General features: G+C 35.8%; 2 protein-coding genes across 5 annotated transcripts; one reads left to right on the top strand and one right to left on the bottom strand.

Moving 5' to 3' along the window:
• Window positions 1–2,096: 2,096 nt before the first annotated feature.
• wdr20b (WD repeat domain 20b) lies at window positions 2,097–9,674 on the bottom strand. Of its 4 annotated transcripts, none has more exons than XM_058756781.1 (4): window positions 9,357–9,662; window positions 7,993–8,175; window positions 5,709–6,953; window positions 2,097–3,177 (listed from the first exon to the last, which is right to left on the bottom strand). In XM_058756781.1, the coding sequence occupies exons 1-4, from the start codon at window positions 9,612–9,614 to the stop codon at window positions 3,124–3,126; spliced, it is 1,740 nt and encodes a 579-aa protein (XP_058612764.1). In that variant the 5' UTR covers window positions 9,615–9,662; the 3' UTR covers window positions 2,097–3,123. The 4 variants fall into 4 exon arrangements, with proteins under 4 accessions (XP_058612764.1, XP_058612766.1, XP_058612765.1 ...); XM_058756783.1 differs by having other exon boundaries at window positions 9,590–9,614; XM_058756782.1 differs by lacking the exon at window positions 9,357–9,662 and adding an exon at window positions 8,434–9,336.
• A 3,104-nt stretch (window positions 9,675–12,778) lies between these two features.
• LOC131526592 (heat shock protein HSP 90-alpha 1) lies at window positions 12,779–19,069 on the top strand. The gene is made up of 11 exons (XM_058754940.1): window positions 12,779–13,337; window positions 14,826–14,978; window positions 15,063–15,429; window positions 15,516–15,649; window positions 15,735–16,034; window positions 16,167–16,332; window positions 16,425–16,615; window positions 16,698–16,845; window positions 16,928–17,196; window positions 17,270–17,603; window positions 18,743–19,069. The coding sequence occupies exons 2-11, from the start codon at window positions 14,826–14,828 to the stop codon at window positions 18,850–18,852; spliced, it is 2,172 nt and encodes a 723-aa protein (XP_058610923.1). The 5' UTR covers window positions 12,779–13,337; the 3' UTR covers window positions 18,853–19,069.
• Window positions 19,070–19,163: the final 94 nt, after the last annotated feature.

Raw genomic sequence — 19,163 nt, 5'->3', positions numbered from 1 at the left:
AAGTTGTTCTACCTTGTATGAGCAAAGTCGGTACGTTTTAGTCCAATGCCATAACATTACCTGTGCATTATCAGGAAAAATAATCCTCTCTGGGTCAAAATGACCAGAACACAACACAAGCCTTAAATACTGCAGGTGCATAACCAACAGATCTGTTTATAAATACCCTGCAATTTTTCCAATTACAAATGCAGATATTAAATCCTTCAGCACGGTTTGACCTTTAAGACTCATGATGAGATTAATTACTCTGGTGCCACCATGCGTTCAATGCATTCAGACATCCACTGCTGACATATAATGCTATTGGATATAATAGTTCAGTGCCAATTTGTATGACGAGTAATAAATCAGAATGCAAGTGACCAGATATAATTATGTGAATGCAAACATCAGTATTGCTCAGAGTTAGTGATCTGAACTGCATTTGTGCAATAGAAATTAATGAAAAAAATTGCAATGCATTTTTACTGGAACTGAATGGTCATAATTATGAGGCTTGTCTTTTATGCACAAAACATATTTTCAGAAGCAGATCAGAACTTAATGTGTACCAAACTATGTCCATCAAAATACTCCTTGTGTGTGTGCCAAGACCGAACTGTCTCTCTTTGTTAATTTCCCAATTATAAGAACCAAAGTCAGGGCACATCAGATGAAAGGCCGTTCCGTTCAGAGGGATGAATGCAAAGATTGCAGACTCAAGCAGAGAATACAACTGTGTGGTGTAGTGCTTAAAAGATTTGGCCCAGAAACTCACAAAACTTTAGATTTGAATATTGCAAGAGTTGATTTATTATCATCTTTGTACCCTTGATCAAAACTAGGGACGCAACCCAAATTGATAAAAATATGTGTTTGAGATGCTAAATGAATACAGTCGGGGGTGTATAAGAATGCATCTCTGACTCAGAAAAGTTTACATGGTATTTTCTCCATCTTGCCTCTGTATAACAGTGTTTATAAGCGTGGCGCAAACAGAGGAAATGCTATATCGCTGCTGTTCCATAAGCGCCACCTACTGTCTGAATGTAAATTTGCATCTCATTCAGCCCGTCTGCTGTTTTGGTTTCATGCAGATGTTTTATGCAGCATAAATATCACAAAGCTATAATCAGACCATTCTGTTTTTCTTTCACATTTTTAAAATTATACAATATAATTTAAATTAAAAACGACTCATGCTGCATCTTCGTTTGGATGGTGATTAAAATGCAGTGGTTGACTTTAAATTTAAATGAGAAGAGCACATGACGATGAGAAATAATAAAAGCATTTATAAGCATTTATTTAATTTATAATTTGTCTTAAATCTCATTTTGTTAAAAAAAATATATAAATTGGGAGAACAGTTGAGTGAATCGTTGCATCCCTCATTAAAACACTTCACCTCAGGATATAAAGTGGCATTATATAACACTATACAACACTTTAGAATAGTTTTAATGTTTGTTCGGGTCATTTTGATCTAGAGAGGATTTTCTTTTTCCTGAAAAAACTTTTTTTTTAATGTTATTGCATTGGAGTAAAACTTACTGACTTTGCTCACACGGGATAAAAAAACTTCCTAAAAAATTTATAATTTTTTCATTTTTGGTGGAAATTTTTTCTCACCTTGTTGCAGGTGTTTCTGGTCAAACATGACCAGCCTACTTATTACGCCAAATCTTGGATTCAATCTTTTAATCAACTTGTTTTTATTCAATCAGCACAGGTTTTGTGTTTCTTTCAGGAACTGATTGATCGTAGGCTTCATTGATTTTGAGTGAAAAACGCATTATTTGTAGATAATTTTGGCAACGTTCACTCAAAAACTGAGACCTACGATCAAGCAGTTCCAAAAAGAAATACAAAACCTGTGCTAAAAGCGTTGATAAAAGGATTGAATCCCAGATTTGGTGATAATATAGCATGACAAGAGACTTACAAACCATTTTTAACACCAAATTAGCTAAAGGATGAATTATCTGCACAGCGCAAGGGTTAAATTAGTAATTATATTCAAACCACACTCACAAAAACAAGCCAAAGATATGCTTAAGATCATTTTAATTTTATATATATATATATATATATATATATATATATATATGTATATATATATATATATATTCCTCTGTATTAGAAATACAACTGTTTTCTATTTTGTGTAATTATTATTTCAATCCATCATAAATCCGTAATTTACAATATTTACACATTGTACAATAACCCGTTTCATTTGAAACAATATTAAAATAAATGTTCAGAAAAGATATCTAGTTCTCTTTATACTTTTACAGCATTTCCAGGGAGTCCTTTACGACTCCAAACATTTGTAAAGCCATTTTCTTCTAATTGTTTAGTGCAAATGATTTTTCACTCTTGAACAAAAGTTTGATTGCAACATCCAGCGCTGACGGAGCAAAGCATCACGCCGTTACCGAAACGCATCAGCGACTTCCAGCATGTTTTTGTTCCAATGCAATTATGAGAAAAACAGTTTCAACAATCAGTGCAAAACACCTCGACAGTCTGTTTGTTCTGATCTCAGAAATCCAGTGAGGACAAACGGAGGACCGTCACGAATGTGGAAGGAATGGACTGCGATTCTGTGAACTATGGTAGTTATAAAACACATAATGAAGCAAGAGGGAACAAAACTAATTACTGAAAATACCGAACATCAGTTTGACTCTCAAAACCTGCCGAGAACGTCATATTTCATCCCAAATGACCATTCGTTTTCATTATTTTCATGACAATTACACACATTTCCGCAATTCTCAGTAGCTTATTGAAATGTGAAAAACATACAGTAGTGAAAACCATCCTGTTTGGACAGAATCATTTTGCTTTTAATTAAACTCAGCATACTGTACATTAAATACTATTATGGTACTTACATTTGTATTTCACGATATATTGCATCACAGTAACAAGAATCAGACTGAAAGTGTGTTTAATTGTCATGAAAATAATGCATAAAATCTTAATGGTCCGTTTTGTTTATGCAAACATTTTTCTTTGTTCATTTTAGGGTGAAATATGATCTTGACAGGCTTCGGCATGAATAATAAATGCGTGTTCCTCAGCAAACATGACACGACTGATACAATGCGTCTGAAGGTCCAGTTAGAGCAGCTATACGACCGTCCCGCTGGGAGAGTTGGCTGGGTTTTGGGACGACAACAGACCCTAAAGAGACAAAAAAAGAAGACAAGAGAGGTTTTTTTTGAAAGAAATTAATAAGACATTTATAATGTTTCTATTTCAAATAAATGCTGTTCTTTTGAACTTTCTATTCATCTGTGAATCCTGAAAAATAAAACGCATCACAGTTTCCACAAAAATATTGTGCTGTTTTCAACATTGATAATAATCAGAAATGTTTCTTGCGCAGTAAATCAGCATATTAGAATGATTTCTGAAGATCATGTGACACTGAAGACTGCAGTAATGATGCTGAAAATACAGCTGCGCATCACAGAAATAAATTACAGTTTAACACATTCACACAGAGAAGAGTTACTTTAAATTATAATAATATTTCACAATTTTTACTGTATTTTTGATCAAATAATTGCAGCCTCGGTGAGCAGGAGGGGTTTCTTTCAAAAGCATTTTAAAAAATCTTACCCACCCCAAAATTTCAAATTAATTGACAAATATAGTAATTTTAAATCTGTGCACAAGTGTTTATTGTCTTTGTTTTATCATTCAAAACGTTTATAGCTTCTGTTCATTCAGTTACAGTGATAGGGATGCCTTTGTCCATATTGGGGATTTCCTGGAGCATCATGAGTTATGCTACTTCTGTGACTGGATATGTGGATTTTCTGTAGGAGGGCGCCCTCTGGAGTCCAGTATGAATGAAACAGACATCATGTGTTTATAGTGCTAATGAATTTTTTAATTTATTCATTTATTTATTTTTTTATAAGTATCTGTTCAGGCACCGGAACCGTTTTAAAAGTATTGATTTGGCACCGGTATCGGAAAAAAAACAAAAAACGATACCCAACCCTACAGGGAATGTTATCAGAATGTTCTGACAAGGTTCTCTCAACGTTATGAACAAACGTTCTTCAAGTAACATTAATAGAACGTTCATTCAAAGTTATCTGGTCTTTAATAATGTTCTCAAAACATTATTTATACATTGTTCATGGAACTTTTTTACTTAAATGTTTCATTTTGGACGTTCATCTAAATGTTCAAATGTTACACTTGTTTCAGAACATTCAGAGAACATTCAAAAGTAACATTCTCATGATGTTTGCAAAATTATTAAAATGGAACGTTCCCCTAACTTTTCACATAACCAAACTAAAATGTTTTAAAAACTGGACGTTTTGAACATTTAGAAAACATTCAGAAATAATGTTTTCTTAACTTCATGGGAATGTTAGCTAAACCTTCTTAAAAATATTTTTTGGTAATGGATTATGGATGGTTTGGAATTTAAAAACTTCTTAATGCTGGATGTGTTTCAGCTTTTGTCTTCTCCAGATGTTAACTGATGGACTGGAGTGCTGTGGATTATTGTGATGTTTTTATCAGCTGTTTGGACTCTCATTCTGACGGCACCCATTCACTGCAGAGCATCCATTGCTGAGACACTACCTATGTTATTTGTGAATAAAGCACCGTTTCCATCCAAAGAGTCAAAGAGAACAAAATCACCACTTCCCGATCAACCGGCACAATATATCACTAAGAAAAGTAGAAGAAGTCACTGTATATAATAATTTTCATATATAATAAATTACTTGCATCTCAGAGCTAGCAGAAGAAACACAATAAATGCGGTCATTGCTTTCGAAGGCGGATGCTGCTGTTTGGGAACGCAGTCTTGGAAGACAAAATGCAGAAATACTTTGACGATAGATACATTTCAGAACAACCGTAACAACATTTCAGATGCTGTGAACGAGATAAGTCCGCTGGTTAGTCACGTTATCCCGTCCCATTGTGCAAAGTCACATGACTTCTTTTGATGCGCATGTAGGAATTTATTCGGTAAATGTGTTTCCATCGTAGTTTATGCACATTTTTTCATATCGGATAAAAAATGTATCCTTCTCAATTGTGCGCATAAGTTTTTAATGCACATTTTTAGAATTTATGTGCATCTTGGCATTTTCATCCAGCATTTAATGTGATATTCCAAAATGCACATAAAAATACACTGTAAAAAAAAAAAAAAAAAGTTAAGCAAACAAAAAATTTAAGGCAACCAGCTTCAGCAGATTTTTGAGTTTTCTCAACTTGTTTTTTTTAAGTTTATACAACAAAAAGTTGAGAAAACTCAAAAATCCGCTGAAGCTGGTTGCCTTAAGCATTTAAGTTCTCTCGGCTTTTGATTTTTTACAGCACTGTAAAAAAAAAAAAAAAAAAAAAAGTTGAGCAAACTTAAAAAATTTAAGGCAACCAGCATCAGCAGATTTTTGAATTTTCTCAACTTGTTGTTTTAAGTTTATACAACAAAAAGTTGAAAAACTCAAAAAATCTCCTAAAAAAATAATTTGAGAAAACTGGTCTCCTTAATTTTTTTAAGTTTGCTAAATTTTTTTTTTTTTACAGTGTAGGTGGATGGAAACATAGCTAGTGATGCAATGCTACATTTCTCTGATGAAGAAACAAACTCATCTACAACTCGAATGGAACATTTTCAGCACATACTAATAACATCGCACACTAAACTCAACCCAAAAGTCGCTACTCACCACTTTTCCAGGTCGTGCCCACGTGCAAACGAATCCCTCCTGGCAGGCAGTGACCAAACAGTCCTCGAGGAAGATCAACACCGTGAGTCTCTCGTGGGCGATTTTCTTACAAACCAGCGGCTCCAGCAGCGGGATTTCCTCCATGCGCGGACACGAGGTCGTTCCCAGCGACTTCGCAACGTCCGTTTTAGCCGCTCGTGCGCCGATGATCTGGTTGAGCTTGTCGCTGCTCTTGTTGCTAATGTAGCTTATGCTGTGATTGCGTTTGTGCTCCTTTTCCTGATTCCGCTCCTTACGCACTTCGTGCAAAGCTAACGTTGCGAATTTGCTGACACCTGTCGCGATCAAAGCGCTGTCTACTATGCTGGTTGGTTTGTTGCTGTTTGGGCTGCTGCCTGTTGAGTGTTGCAAACTATTCGAACGCGGTAACGAAGAGTTCGCGCTATTGTTTCCGTTAGCGCCGGTTTCTGCGCTCATTGCGTTCGTTTGAGTCCTCGTTCTGGATAACGGAAACAGAACGTCTTCTGTAAGGTCCCATAAGCATAGCTGAGTGTCCTGACCGACCGAGCCAAACCGGTACGTCACGCTACCGTTCGTAGAGTTTCGTTTGGATAGTCTTGATTGCGCACTATTCGCCCGTTCACGATTTCCGTTGAATTGCGCGTTGTCATGGAAGTCTTCGTCACTTCCGCTAAACTCCGCCGGCGCGTCGCAATCCTGAACGCTAGTGATGCAATGATCGAACGCTACGACGCTCACCCACGATTTGTGCCCTCGTCCGCGAGCAACGACCCTGGCGTCCGAAAACGACCAGACCGTAACGAGATCGTCTTCCCCGCCGGTTACGATGAATCGTCCGTCGGGGCTCCAGCAAACGCACAATAGCCCACCGAAGTAGCTTTTCATTGTGCATTGCAGCTCTGTCGCGTCAAAGCTGAAGACGCGAAGGAATCCATCCTGACTGACGCAGGCCAGAAACTTTCCGTCGGGCGAGAAAGCAAATTCGTTAACCGCGCCTTCGCCCACCGTCCAGCGGAGGAGAGGATTGCGGGCCGTTTTGCTCTTGCCGGTGTGTATGGCGTAGCTCTCGCCTTGCTTTAGGAGCTGGTAATGCGGCGGAGTCGTTCCACAGGTGTGCTCCACATTGTACAGGTACAAACAACCGCTCCCATGAGCCACCAGGAACAGACTCTCTGAACCCGGGACCCACTTTAAACACGTCACCGTGGTTTTGTCGATTAGTCTCTGTTAGAACAGAAACAAAAAAGAGAGAAGCAGAATTACAAAAGATGCAAAAAAGGTCCAAAAATAGATTTAAATGTTGTTACAAACTATACAAAAACAATAAAATAAAAAAAAATCTAAATGGTGCTAAAATAGATTTAATTTTCTTAATATAAAATATTATTTATTTATTCATTTATTTAATATTGAAAATTAAAAAAATATTTATTACAAAGGCAATAAAATTTAGCATCGTTAAAATAAAAGCCGTAAATCACATAATTAGCTTATTTTGTTGTTGTTTTTTTACTGTCATTTATGCTAGATCACTAACGTCACAACCACGTTAAATCGGTGTTGTTGCGAAAATCCAATTCATTTTATTAATGTAAAATAAACATTTTGATTAATTTTATTGTACTTAATTTAACAATTTATTTCTAATAGATATATATATATATATATATATATCTCAAATTTAGCATTTTAACAAAAGCTTTAAATCATATTATTATTATTGTTTTGTTTTTTTACTGTGACTTAATGGTAATAACAAAATTTATTTCATTTTCTTTGTGTAAAATATAATTTATTTAAAACAAATTTGAAAATAAATTTTTAGAATTTATGCAAAGACAATACAATTTAGCAAATTAAGATAAAAGCCTTAAGTCACATAACTTTTTTTAACACTCTTATGTGTAGCTCAGATCACGGACTTCACAACAAGGTCAAATCTGTGTTGTTGCAAAAAATAAAATACTAATAATAATAAATAAAATAAAATGTAAAAAAATAAAATAATGGTCCTAAAACAGATTTCATTTTCTTAATATAAAGTATTTATTTTGTAAAACTTAAAAAATATACATTTAATTCTATTAGAAAGACAGTAAAATTGATCTTCTTTAACATAAAAACCTTAAATCACTTAATTAATGTCATTTTTCAGTCAGAAACCCAAAAATTTGATCTAGTCCAGATCACGGACTTAACAACTAGATTAAAACTGTTTAGGTTTAATCTTAAATAAGTTGCTAGAATGGAGTTCAGGACTCACGTCTTCATTAAAAAGTTTGCTGGTTTCCTTTTTGATGGGGTCAATGAGCTGTACTTGCCCTGCAGAAAAGCCCACCAGCAGCGAGACGCTCTCCGCCGTGGCTGTCAACGCATTGGAGTCGTGACACGTGGGAAGCGTTCCCTTATATATCCGCTTGTCTACGGGTTTGCTCATGTCAGCGGCCTGGTGACATCAGAAATAGGCAGCATTTTAATATTTTCACATGCATGATGTTAGGCTAAAGAAAGCATGATTTGCAATTAAAGATCTCGGTCTCACTGACCAATTAATGCATGATCTGTATCTGAATCAGATAATGCACAGTATATTCTGGGCTGCACTTGCGTGCATTTAAAATTATTTGCAAATGATGCTGTAAACACAAATTAGAGAATAATATTATTCAGGACCCTTTGCAACATCATGCAACAGGTTACCCACCCAAACCTCATGCATACGCCAAAATCTGCCTGTAAAATAACAGAGTGCATACTTTAAATGCACTTTACATGTTAATGGTATTGTAAACAAAATAGTTTGCACTCAACAGCCTTTTCAACACAATGCAACAGGTAACACACCCCAAAACTCATGCATAACTGTGCAAAAATCAGTGAATGTGCATTATATTGTAGGATGCATTAGCATATAAACTGCACTTTGAAAAGTATTTACATAAAGTAATCATTACACATAAGCACTGGACCTGCCCTAAGGCAGTTAATGCACAGCATATTTTAGGTTGCATTTACATTAATTATTTGCAAATGATGCTGTAAACATAAATTATTGAATTATAATCCACCCAAATCCTCATGCATAACTCTGGATCTGTGCAAAAAAAAAAAAAAATTAAAATCAGCAAATATGTATTCTAAAATGCATTAGCATATAATCTGAGTTTTAAACTTTTGTTTATATAATTACCACATAATGCAAAAGTTCACCACGTGCACTTTAGGCATAACCCTAGAAATCAGTGAACGAAATTATTTTAGTTGGATTGTAACTGTGCACACTATACACTAACTATACACTCAAAAGCCTTTGCAACACAGAGCCGCAAACATCATGCATAACTCCAGATCTGCTCCAAAACAATGACTACGAACTATGTTCTAGATTGCAATCTGTATTTAAACATCATGCAACAGGTTTCCCACTTTAACCGCGCGCACAACTCTGGATCTGCTGGAAATCAGCGAATGCACGGTGTGTTTACGTGCAACTTGTAAACATTATTTAAAAACTGGTCACTTTTCTTGACCAATGCACACTTATTTTTGCACATGCATGTGTCAGTTTTATTGACATAAACTCATTTAAAGCTGACGAAAGAGTTCCATTAGCTGTCAAGCCGTTACCTTCCTGACGCCTTTATAAATGTAAAAGTAAAGCTCCCGGCCCACATTGAAACAGATTCTCTCGCCGTTACCGGACTGATCGTTCACGTTCGCGAACGAGACTTTGACCGGGTTCGAGCCCTGCGAGTTGAACGGCACGCGGTTCGGCCGGCTGTACTCGGAGTTCGGCAGGAGTTTATAGACACCCTCCCGTGTGCTGAATTGAGTTTTAATTTCGTTCGCCTCCTTCCCACCTCCCTCCGCCGCCATCTTCCACATTAGTATTCATTCCGCTTCATGCACGAGCATGCGCGCGCCCCTCCTCCTCCTCTGCGCGAGACCGACAGCGCTGCGCGTTCACGCAACTTTTAGATGGGAGGATACAGAAGAAAGACACAGCTGTTCTATCGTTGCATTATACAAAAGAAAACCTTAAATATGTTTTAAATATTTTCTACAAATAGCTTTATTCACAAATATATTTTTGCCCTTTTTAAAATATTTTGTGTATTTTAAAAACATATATATATATATATATATATCTTTTTTTAAGTATTTAAATATATATTTGGCCAGATTTATTTATTTATTTTTGCCGTAGTTACTGGTTTTTGACGATTATTGATGCACATTAACATTCTTAACATTTTTAAGACATAAAAACATAAATAATCCGAATATAATGCCTTTTATTGTCACTTCTGGTCAAAATAAATCGATTTTAAAAATGCCCGATTTATGCGTATTTTTCCACTTCTGTGCGGATGTGACATTTACACTAAACATGCAAATTAATACACATCAAAGAATACAGAAGAAAGACACAGCTGATCGTTGCATTATCCAAAAAAAAAAAATTAAATATGTTTTCAAAATATATTAACGTCAAAATATTTTCTACAAATAAATTAATTTACAAATATATTTTTGGCTATTTTAAAATATTTTGTAAATTTATAAATATATTTTTAAAAGCATTTATTTATTTTTGCCGTAGTTACTGATTATTGATGCACATTAACATTCTTAACATTTTTAAGACATGAAAACAGAAATAATCCGAATGTAATGCCTTTATCCTATATTTACAATTATATTTTTGGCAATTTTAAAATATTTTATATATTTTAAAAACATAAATATATTTGTAAAAAGCATTTAAATATATATTTGGCCAGATTATTATATTATATTATACATAACTGAGTTAATTCGCTTGCTACGTTGAATGTCACGTAACGTAATTAATATTCATGACGCACGACGTGCCATGTGCGTCGAGAAAAAGTGAAGATAGAAGATGCAAACTAATCGCATTTGACAAAAATATTAGCTTTTGAGCCCTTACTATATGAAGCTGTCAAAGTATGTACATTCATACTTGTTATATTTCAAGCATGATTTAAATGAGAGTATAAAAGTAACATAATAATGTGACTGCATAGTATCTTGTCCGTCACTTCTAAACAGATTAAATCCCCACTAGCTGCTGCAAGAAGTTACTGCTCATTATAAGAGTGAAATATCGGCAAATATAAACCAGGATGGACCTCTGGTGAGTTAATCGGAGTGTGTGCTTCTAGAAACGCCTGTGAAACACACTGTACTTGTTTATGTAAAGGAAAGTGCTGGAAAACACTGCAGTGCCTCCTCTGGTCAACCACTGCAGCTAAAGAAGACTGGACTGAAGTGTTCCAGACTCCACTCAGCACATCCACACACTACTGAGCCCAAAACAAGCCACTCGACTGCATGTGAATGTCATGCATTAGATTATTTATCTGTGCATTTTGTCTCAAGACCATCTTAGGTTTCTTCCTTTTTACTTAAAGGTACAGTTCACCCAAAAATGAAAATCTGTCATCGTTTACTCACCCTCAAGATGTTCCAAACCTGTTTTAGCCAAATGTTTTGCTTGAAAGTTGTATTAAAAATAAAATACGCTTGCCTTGACCCACTTGAAAAAATACTATAGTAGCTTATAGTTATGTGTATTACAGGCCTACAGTATATATTATAATATTTACAACACTTTGTTAATGAATGCTACAGCAGCATATTAACTATAAACTGATAAACTGTAAAAAAAATACTGTAGTATACTTTAGTTTTTACTACAGTAAACTGTAGTGTATTGTAGTGTAATATACCCTATAGTTGTAGAAAACTTAGTATAGTATTGGGTAAAGTCATTTGTTTATATTACTATAGTTGTTATATTATCACAGCAACTATAGAATCACCACAACACATTACTTTACTATAGCATGGTTCACTACAGTTTTTACTATGAATTACTATAGTATTTTTTTTTTCGTTTTGCTAATGCATTCAACATTTCGACACAGTTGTGTTTTGGAAAGGCTGCACAAACTTTGGTTACTACTTTGATGTTTAGTCATATTGAGCCCCATTGGCTTCAATGCAATCATCCAAAAAAAAAAAAAAAAAGAGATCTGATTTTTTTGGTTGTTATTTTTTCGATCTCAGTTAGTCTGCACTGAAAATAAGCGTGAGGTACGCACTTATAATTCACTTATAAGAGCTGGATTTTTTTTTTTTTTTTTTAGCTGACAATAAGGGTGAGAAACCCATTTTAGCCTCAAAAGGAGGTTTATTTACATCTATGTATTTACGCCGAATACAAATAGCGATAAATGCCTTTTACACATAAGTGCAAATACTGCTGTAGTCATTTGCAAAGCAGTATGTGAATAGTCGCTACAAAAGTGTCATTACCCAATAAAAAAAATAAGAACATCCAAAAATGTTTTTATTTTTTTGTCTGTGCAGCTAATTTTGAACATAACAGATCAAACTGACCCAATTTTTTTTTTGTTTTTTTTTTAAGCATTTGTTCATACTTTTTTTATTTTATTTTTTTTTATTTTGAAGAATGTTGGTAAGCTGCTGGTAGCCACTGAATTCCATTCAAATATTTTTTCCATACTGTGGAAGTCAATGGCTATACCGTCAATTGTTTGGTTTATTTATTTATTTAACCTTCATTTAAGTTAATTAAGAAAAAGTTCTTATTTTCAATAACAGACTGGCAGGAAAATTAATATCTCCTGAGAAACATATATTACAATACATAAAACACATAAAAGAAAAAGAATCTCAGTTAAAACATTTACACGTCGAGGTCAGAGCACTTACTAGTAATTTTATAAATGCACATACTGGAATATTTGTCTCTAGTTTCAATAACTTTTGTAGCACATTCCAATCAATTGGGCCAGCAAATCACCATAAGTAGCTTTCTTTCTAAGGATAGTCAAGGAAATATAATTAGATGATCTAGTTGCATTAAAATGAGGTTTTGAGCAACAAACATTCTCCTTTTGTGCTCAACAGAAGAAAGAAACTCACACAGCTTTGGAACAACTGAGCAAATAAATGATAAATGAAAACAGTGGGGGTCATTGACTCACAACACAACTGGGCCATAATTTCAACACAAGGAGGTTAAGGAAGGCCTGCAAGAATGCATCAGAATGCATGGGAACCTTTATCTCACAGGTGGCTCGTGTGAATTCAGCCACCTCAATTCAAAGCCTGTGATGTTTTGCAATCTTACGCAGCCAATGAGCATTCGAGATTCGCTCGCTGACCGGCCCATGTGACACCCGGAACGTTCTGGCCTTGATTGACAGACACCTCCTGTGACTCCCTTCCCCAAAAAGGACAAAAGGGGTATATGGTAGTGGACTCGCCTCGCCTCGTCTCGCACACACGGCCCGCCGGTCTTACTTTAGCTCTCTATCACCCCTCCTTACTCTAGTGGACATTCCTTCTGGAACCTTCTCAATGGGGGTTTCGAGAAACTTTGCTCACAAGTATATAAAGGCTGAAGAAGGCCCAATGCTCAGCAGATAAAGCAAAGCAGCGACGAGAAGTCAACGCCAGAGAGCACAGCTCAACAAACTCCAGTGGAGTAGATCTCTATATACGCCAGAAGACTTTTTGCACTGACGTTTTATACAGAAGACAATCATCAAGGTAAGAGGAATGAAATTCCATACATTAAATTTGCGATTTGCACTGTTTTTTTTTTTTTTTTGAATTTAAAATTAAAATTTAATGCTTTAAAAATATGTTAAAATTCTATCAGAATATAGAATCATTTGAATGGCATTAATGGTAAATATTGTGTTTATTTTTATTTTATGTTTTATTTCTTTATGGAGTTGCATTTTCTCAATTTTACAACATAACTAATTATTTCAAATCCTCACATTCAAAATTAAAGCCAAAAAATGTAAGCAAATTCAATGGGTTTCATATAGAAGCTAAGAGCACATGTCTGCAAGCATGCCGGCTCTAGGAGAAGCCTAATGACAGCTGTGGCCTTTCAGACAATTTCTTAAACCAGAGTAATTAAAAATGAAAATAGGTCATTTTATTATGAAAAGTCCCCCTTTAAACATTAGTAAAACCCCCAAAAATGGGGTATAAAGATACTTTAGTTGGCATGATTGCACCATTTGCCTTCTGCTTCTGTGACATGTGACACTCCTCCTTTAAAACCGTAGTGACAGGTGCTGGACATGTGCTGCTGATTCAATGGGATCAGCTGTTGCTTTATTATCATTCATTCAAAGTTTAAAGGCTTTTGGCCAAAGATACAAGTAATTTACTTGCATTTTGAAAAACTGCCAATATATAACCTTTATTTTCACCTTTTTAGTTTAGAATAATCTGCAGTTTTAATTCATAGAAATTTTAGGATGTAGTGATGAAAGTAATAAAAGCATTGCACCACAGAACATTTATAGTATGAAATATTTGTGACCTTGCAGATTATTTAATTGCAATTATTCAAATATCACTTAGTAAGAATAAATATATCTGTATTTTTAACTGGATTATTATAGTTAACTAAAATTAAAATTAAATCTATAAAATAAAAAAATAAAAAATGTTACCAAATAATAACAAAATAAAATATGACTTGATGTACTAGTACTACAATAACTAAAGCTGAAATAAAAATCATGAATGAATAAATGCTATAAAGACATATTTTAAAACAGCAAAAATGCACAACAAAATTACTAAAACTTTAACTTAAATAAACATGAAAGTGCACGAAAAATCTAAAAATATAATTAAAAATTAAAAACTAGTATCTCAATGATTCTAAAATAACACTGATTTTGACAAAGTACCAAAGTTAATATATATTTTTCTTGAAATATTTAGTTGAAACCTTTAATTAGTAAAAATGTGAGCGATTTATAATGCAGTGATGCAAGTAATGAGAGCATAAGTAGAATATTGTACCACCGAACTATTTAAATAAAAATATTTTGTTGTATCAGAGGAATATAAAATAATTATTAAAAAAACAGGTGACATTCCAACATATATATTTAATAAAAATTACTAAAGGACAGACAATGCTCAGAAATCTATTTAAATTAAATAAATTAAATGTAACGCTTTATATTCCAGAATCCTTATTTATAATCCTTATCTTTTATGCAGATGCCCGAGAACGCCACGCAGCCCATGATGGAGGAGGAAGCAGAGACCTTTGCCTTCCAGGCTGAGATCGCTCAGCTGATGTCTCTGATCATCAACACCTTCTATTCCAACAAAGAGATCTTCCTCAGAGAGCTCATCTCCAACTCTTCAGATGTAAGTCAATCAGTGCATTCTCCATTTATGCACCAGCATTTGTTCCAAAATTCACAATAAAAACAATGCATATCTTCAAAACAGGCATTGGACAAGATCAGATACGAGAGCTTGACAGACCCAAGCAAACTCGACTCATGCAAGGACCTTAAGATTGAACTCACCCCTGATCAGAAAGAGCGCACGCTCACAATCATCGACACCGGCATCGGCATGACCAAAGCTGACCTCATCAACAACCTGGGAACCATCGCCAAATCCGGCACGAAGGCCTTCATGGAGGCTCTGCAGGCCGGAGCGGACATTTCCATGATCGGCCAGTTTGGAGTGGGCTTCTATTCTGCCTACTTGGTGGCCGAGAAAGTCACGGTCATCACTAAACACAACGATGACGAGCAGTACATCTGGGAATCTGCAGCTGGTGGTTCCTTCACAGTGAAGCCAGACAACGGTATGAGCCCTCATAAGTGTTTTATTGTGTTTTTTTTAGTCTAAAAGTACTGGAACTTGACATATGCATTTGCTTTGGAATTGCAGGCCCATCCCTCGGACGTGGCACCAAAGTCATTCTCCACCTTAAAGAGGATCAATCCGAATATGTTGAGGAGAAGCGCGTCAAAGAAGTTGTGAAGAAACACTCTCAGTTCATCGGTTACCCCATTACACTCTTCGTAAGTGCTTGTACTTTGGTACCAGAACTGCAAACCTTGGTTCCTCTCAGCTTGAACAAATAAAGCATCAATTCTCATCTTGCAGGTTGAGAAACAGAGAGAGAAAGAGGTTGACCTTGAAGAAGGAGAAAAGGAGGAGGAGGTGGCGGCCGGCGATGACAAAGACAAACCCAAGATTGAGGACTTGGGCGCTGATGAAGATGAAGACACCAAAGATGGCCAGAACAAGAGGAAGAAGAAGGTCAAGGAAAAGTACATTGATGCTCAGGAGCTCAACAAGACCAAGCCCATTTGGACCCGTAACCCTGATGACATCACTAACGAGGAGTACGGCGAATTCTACAAGAGTTTGAGCAACGACTGGGAGGATCACCTGGCTGTTAAGGTTGGTAGGAATACTGAGTCAAAAATGGATGGAGTTCTTATTGAGTAGACTAGATGATTAAGCCACCAATCATTTTGTTTTTAAACCACCAATCGTCTTGTTTTTAAACCACCAATCGTCTTGTTGTTGCAGCACTTCTCAGTTGAGGGCCAACTGGAGTTCCGCGCTCTATTGTTTGTCCCCAGAAGAGCCTCTTTTGATCTTTTCGAGAACAAGAAGAAGAGAAACAACATTAAGTTGTACGTGCGCAGGGTGTTCATCATGGACAACTGCGACGAGCTCATCCCAGAATATCTCAGTAAGTGTCTCAGTAATTAATTTGCAAATTATACATTTGATATCGATATGACCCGAGAGTTCAGATGTTAACAAGTTAAACTTTCCTCCCAGACTTCATTAAGGGTGTTGTGGACTCTGAGGATCTGCCGCTCAACATCTCCAGAGAGATGCTTCAGCAGAGCAAGATCCTGAAAGTCATCCGCAAAAACCTGGTCAAGAAGTGCCTGGAGCTCTTCACCGAACTCTCCGAGGACAAAGACAACTACAAGAAGTACTACGAGCAGTTCTCCAAGAACATCAAGGTGTGTGCTCTTTACAGTAGTTATTGAAATCATAGATATTTTTGCAATATTTCCAAGCTAAAATGGCTTTTCCCGATTGTAGCTGGGCATCCATGAAGACTCTCAGAACAGGAAGAAACTCTCAGAGCTGCTTCGCTATTACACATCGGCTTCTGGAGACGAGATGATTTCCCTCAAGGACTATGTGTCTCGCATGAAGGACAGTCAGAAGCACATCTACTACATTACTGGTTAGTAGTTGGTTAACTCATTTTTTAAACGTTATTTTAACACAGGTAATTTTCTTACAAACCTAGCTCTTCTTCTCCAAAGGTGAGACCAAAGATCAGGTGGCCAACTCTGCTTTCGTGGAGCGCCTGCGTAAAGCCGGTCTGGAGGTGATCTACATGATCGAGCCCATCGATGAATACTGCGTACAGCAGCTGAAGGAATACGATGGCAAAAACCTGTTATCAGTGACCAAGGAGGGTCTGGAGCTTCCCGAGGATGACGAGGAGAAGAAGAAGCAGGAAGAGCTGAAAACCAAATATGAGAACTTGTGCAAGATCATGAAAGACATCCTGGACAAAAAGATTGAGAAGGTATGAGCCGTTAGCCGTTTGATTTTGAAGTGAATACTCTTCAGAGCCATTAAATGATAGTGTATCCAAACAGGTCACTGTCTCAAACCGTCTGGTGGCTTCGCCTTGCTGCATCGTCACAAGCACATACGGATGGACGGCCAACATGGAGAGGATCATGAAGTCTCAGGCCTTGAGAGACAACTCCACCATGGGCTACATGACCGCTAAAAAGCACCTAGAAATCAACCCTGTCCATCCCATCGTCGAGACGCTCAGAGAGAAAGCAGAAGTTGACAAGAACGACAAGGCAGTGAAAGACTTGGTGATCCTTCTGTTCGAAACCGCCCTGCTCTCCTCCGGATTCACCCTGGAAGACCCACAAACACATGCTAACCGCATCTACAGGATGATCAAACTTGGTCTTGGTAAGTTGGATGACTACAAAAATTATACATGCAAACACACTAGCCTAGAGTATATCACCGTTATTAATGCACTATTAATGCATTAATGGTTATTGGTAACGCCCATCAAAAAAATCAGTCCACCACTACACTCTTAATAATTAAAGTTCATTATCGCCATCTACAACTTTTAACATCAGTGGAACCTTTCCAGTGCATAGTGGGGTGGAAAAAGTTTCTTTAGATCATTAAAATGTTCTTAAAATGGATCTTTCAAGAATTACCCACTAAAACATACCAGTCTACCAAATAAAGGTTCTTTATTGGCTTTGATGGTTCCATGAAGAACCTTTAACATCCATGGAACCTTTCCATTGCACTAAATGTTCTTTTTAATGGAAAAAACAAAAACAAAAAAAGATCATTTCATTTTTCTTCACACTTATGTAATATGGTTATTTTTTAGGACTTATGCACTAAAACATGTTGGTCCACCTCTACACTCTTAAAAATAAAGGGTCATTATTGGCTTTGATGGTTCCATGAAGAACCTTTAACATTACTTTTCCATTGCACTAAAGGTTTTTATTAATGGAAAAAGGTTATTTAGATTATTAAAATGTTTTTGACACCAATAAAAATGGTTCTTTTAAGAATCATCTACTAAAACATATTGGTCCACCATTAGACTCTTAAAAATAAAGGGTCATTATCGGTTTTGATGGTTCCATGAAGAACCTGTAACATCCATGGAAACTCTCCATTGCACTAAAAGTTATTTTTAATGAAAAAAAAAGTTTCTTTAGATCATTAAAATGTTCTTCACGCTAATAAAAATGGTTCCTTTAGGAATTATCGGCTAAAACATATCGGTCCACCACTACACTCTTTACACTTTAACATCCATGGAAGCTTTCTAATGCACAAAAGATTATTTATAGTGGAAAAAGTTTCTTTAGATCATTAATAAAACAAATAAAAACACTAATGAACACTTTACACTAATAAAAAAAATGGTTCTTTTAAGAACCGTCCAATGAAAAGTTCTATAGGAACCCAAAAATGGTTCTTCTATGACCTTTATTTTTAAGGGTGTGTAGTCACAAATGAAATTTCATTGGAGAAAATGACTTAATTATATTTAATCTCTTCTCTTTCAGGCGTTGATGACGATGACTCTGCTGTAGAAGACATTACTCAACCGGCTGAAGAAGATATGCCAGTGCTGGAGGGCGACGATGATAGTTCTAGAATGGAGGAAGTCGACTAAAGAGTTTTAGTGTAAATAGCACTAAATTGTTAATGTATTTAATTTACTGTTTTTGTAAAAACAATCTCCACATCCCAAAGTGTGGGATGTTAACAAGCCAATTAAATTTTTAGCAATGTTTTTTGTGTTGTTACGGTACCAGAAAATGTAATTTTCTGAGCTTTTCTAATATAAGCATTTTCTTTTTTTTTTTTTTTTGTAAACATGACTTGAAAGTTTTTAATAAATGACTAATTATAAATATGATCTGGAGTCTTTATTACTTCTGATTTCCCGATCAATCTAGAATTTTCATCTCCCTCAGTCTTGGC

This window comes from Onychostoma macrolepis, chromosome 20 (genome assembly GCF_012432095.1).
Source record: "Onychostoma macrolepis isolate SWU-2019 chromosome 20, ASM1243209v1, whole genome shotgun sequence".
NCBI lineage: Eukaryota > Metazoa > Chordata > Actinopteri > Cypriniformes > Cyprinidae > Onychostoma > Onychostoma macrolepis.
The sequence above is the reverse complement of the archived record's forward strand: the minus strand, read 5'-3'. Positions and strand labels throughout refer to the sequence as shown.

What these genes read in the sequence shown, in the direction of transcription:
- wdr20b (XM_058756781.1), bottom strand. Translation starts at nt 9,614, where the DNA reads ATGTGGAAGATGGCGGCGGAGGGAGGTGGGAAGGAGGCGAACGAAATT. An exon ending in TTTATAAAGGCGTCAGGAAG is followed by an intron (nt 8,176 to 9,356) that starts GTAACGGCTTGA and finishes TGATGTCACCAG; the next exon opens with GCCGCTGACATGAGCAAACC. An exon ending in GGGCACGACCTGGAAAAGTG is followed by an intron (nt 3,178 to 5,708) that starts GTGAGTAGCGAC and finishes TTGTCTCTTTAG; the next exon opens with GGTCTGTTGTCGTCCCAAAA.
- LOC131526592 (XM_058754940.1), top strand. Translation starts at nt 14,826, where the DNA reads ATGCCCGAGAACGCCACGCAGCCCATGATGGAGGAGGAAGCAGAGACC. An exon ending in TCATCTCCAACTCTTCAGAT is followed by an intron (nt 14,979 to 15,062) that starts GTAAGTCAATCA and finishes TCTTCAAAACAG; the next exon opens with GCATTGGACAAGATCAGATA. An exon ending in GCACATCTACTACATTACTG is followed by an intron (nt 16,846 to 16,927) that starts GTTAGTAGTTGG and finishes TCTTCTCCAAAG; the next exon opens with GTGAGACCAAAGATCAGGTG.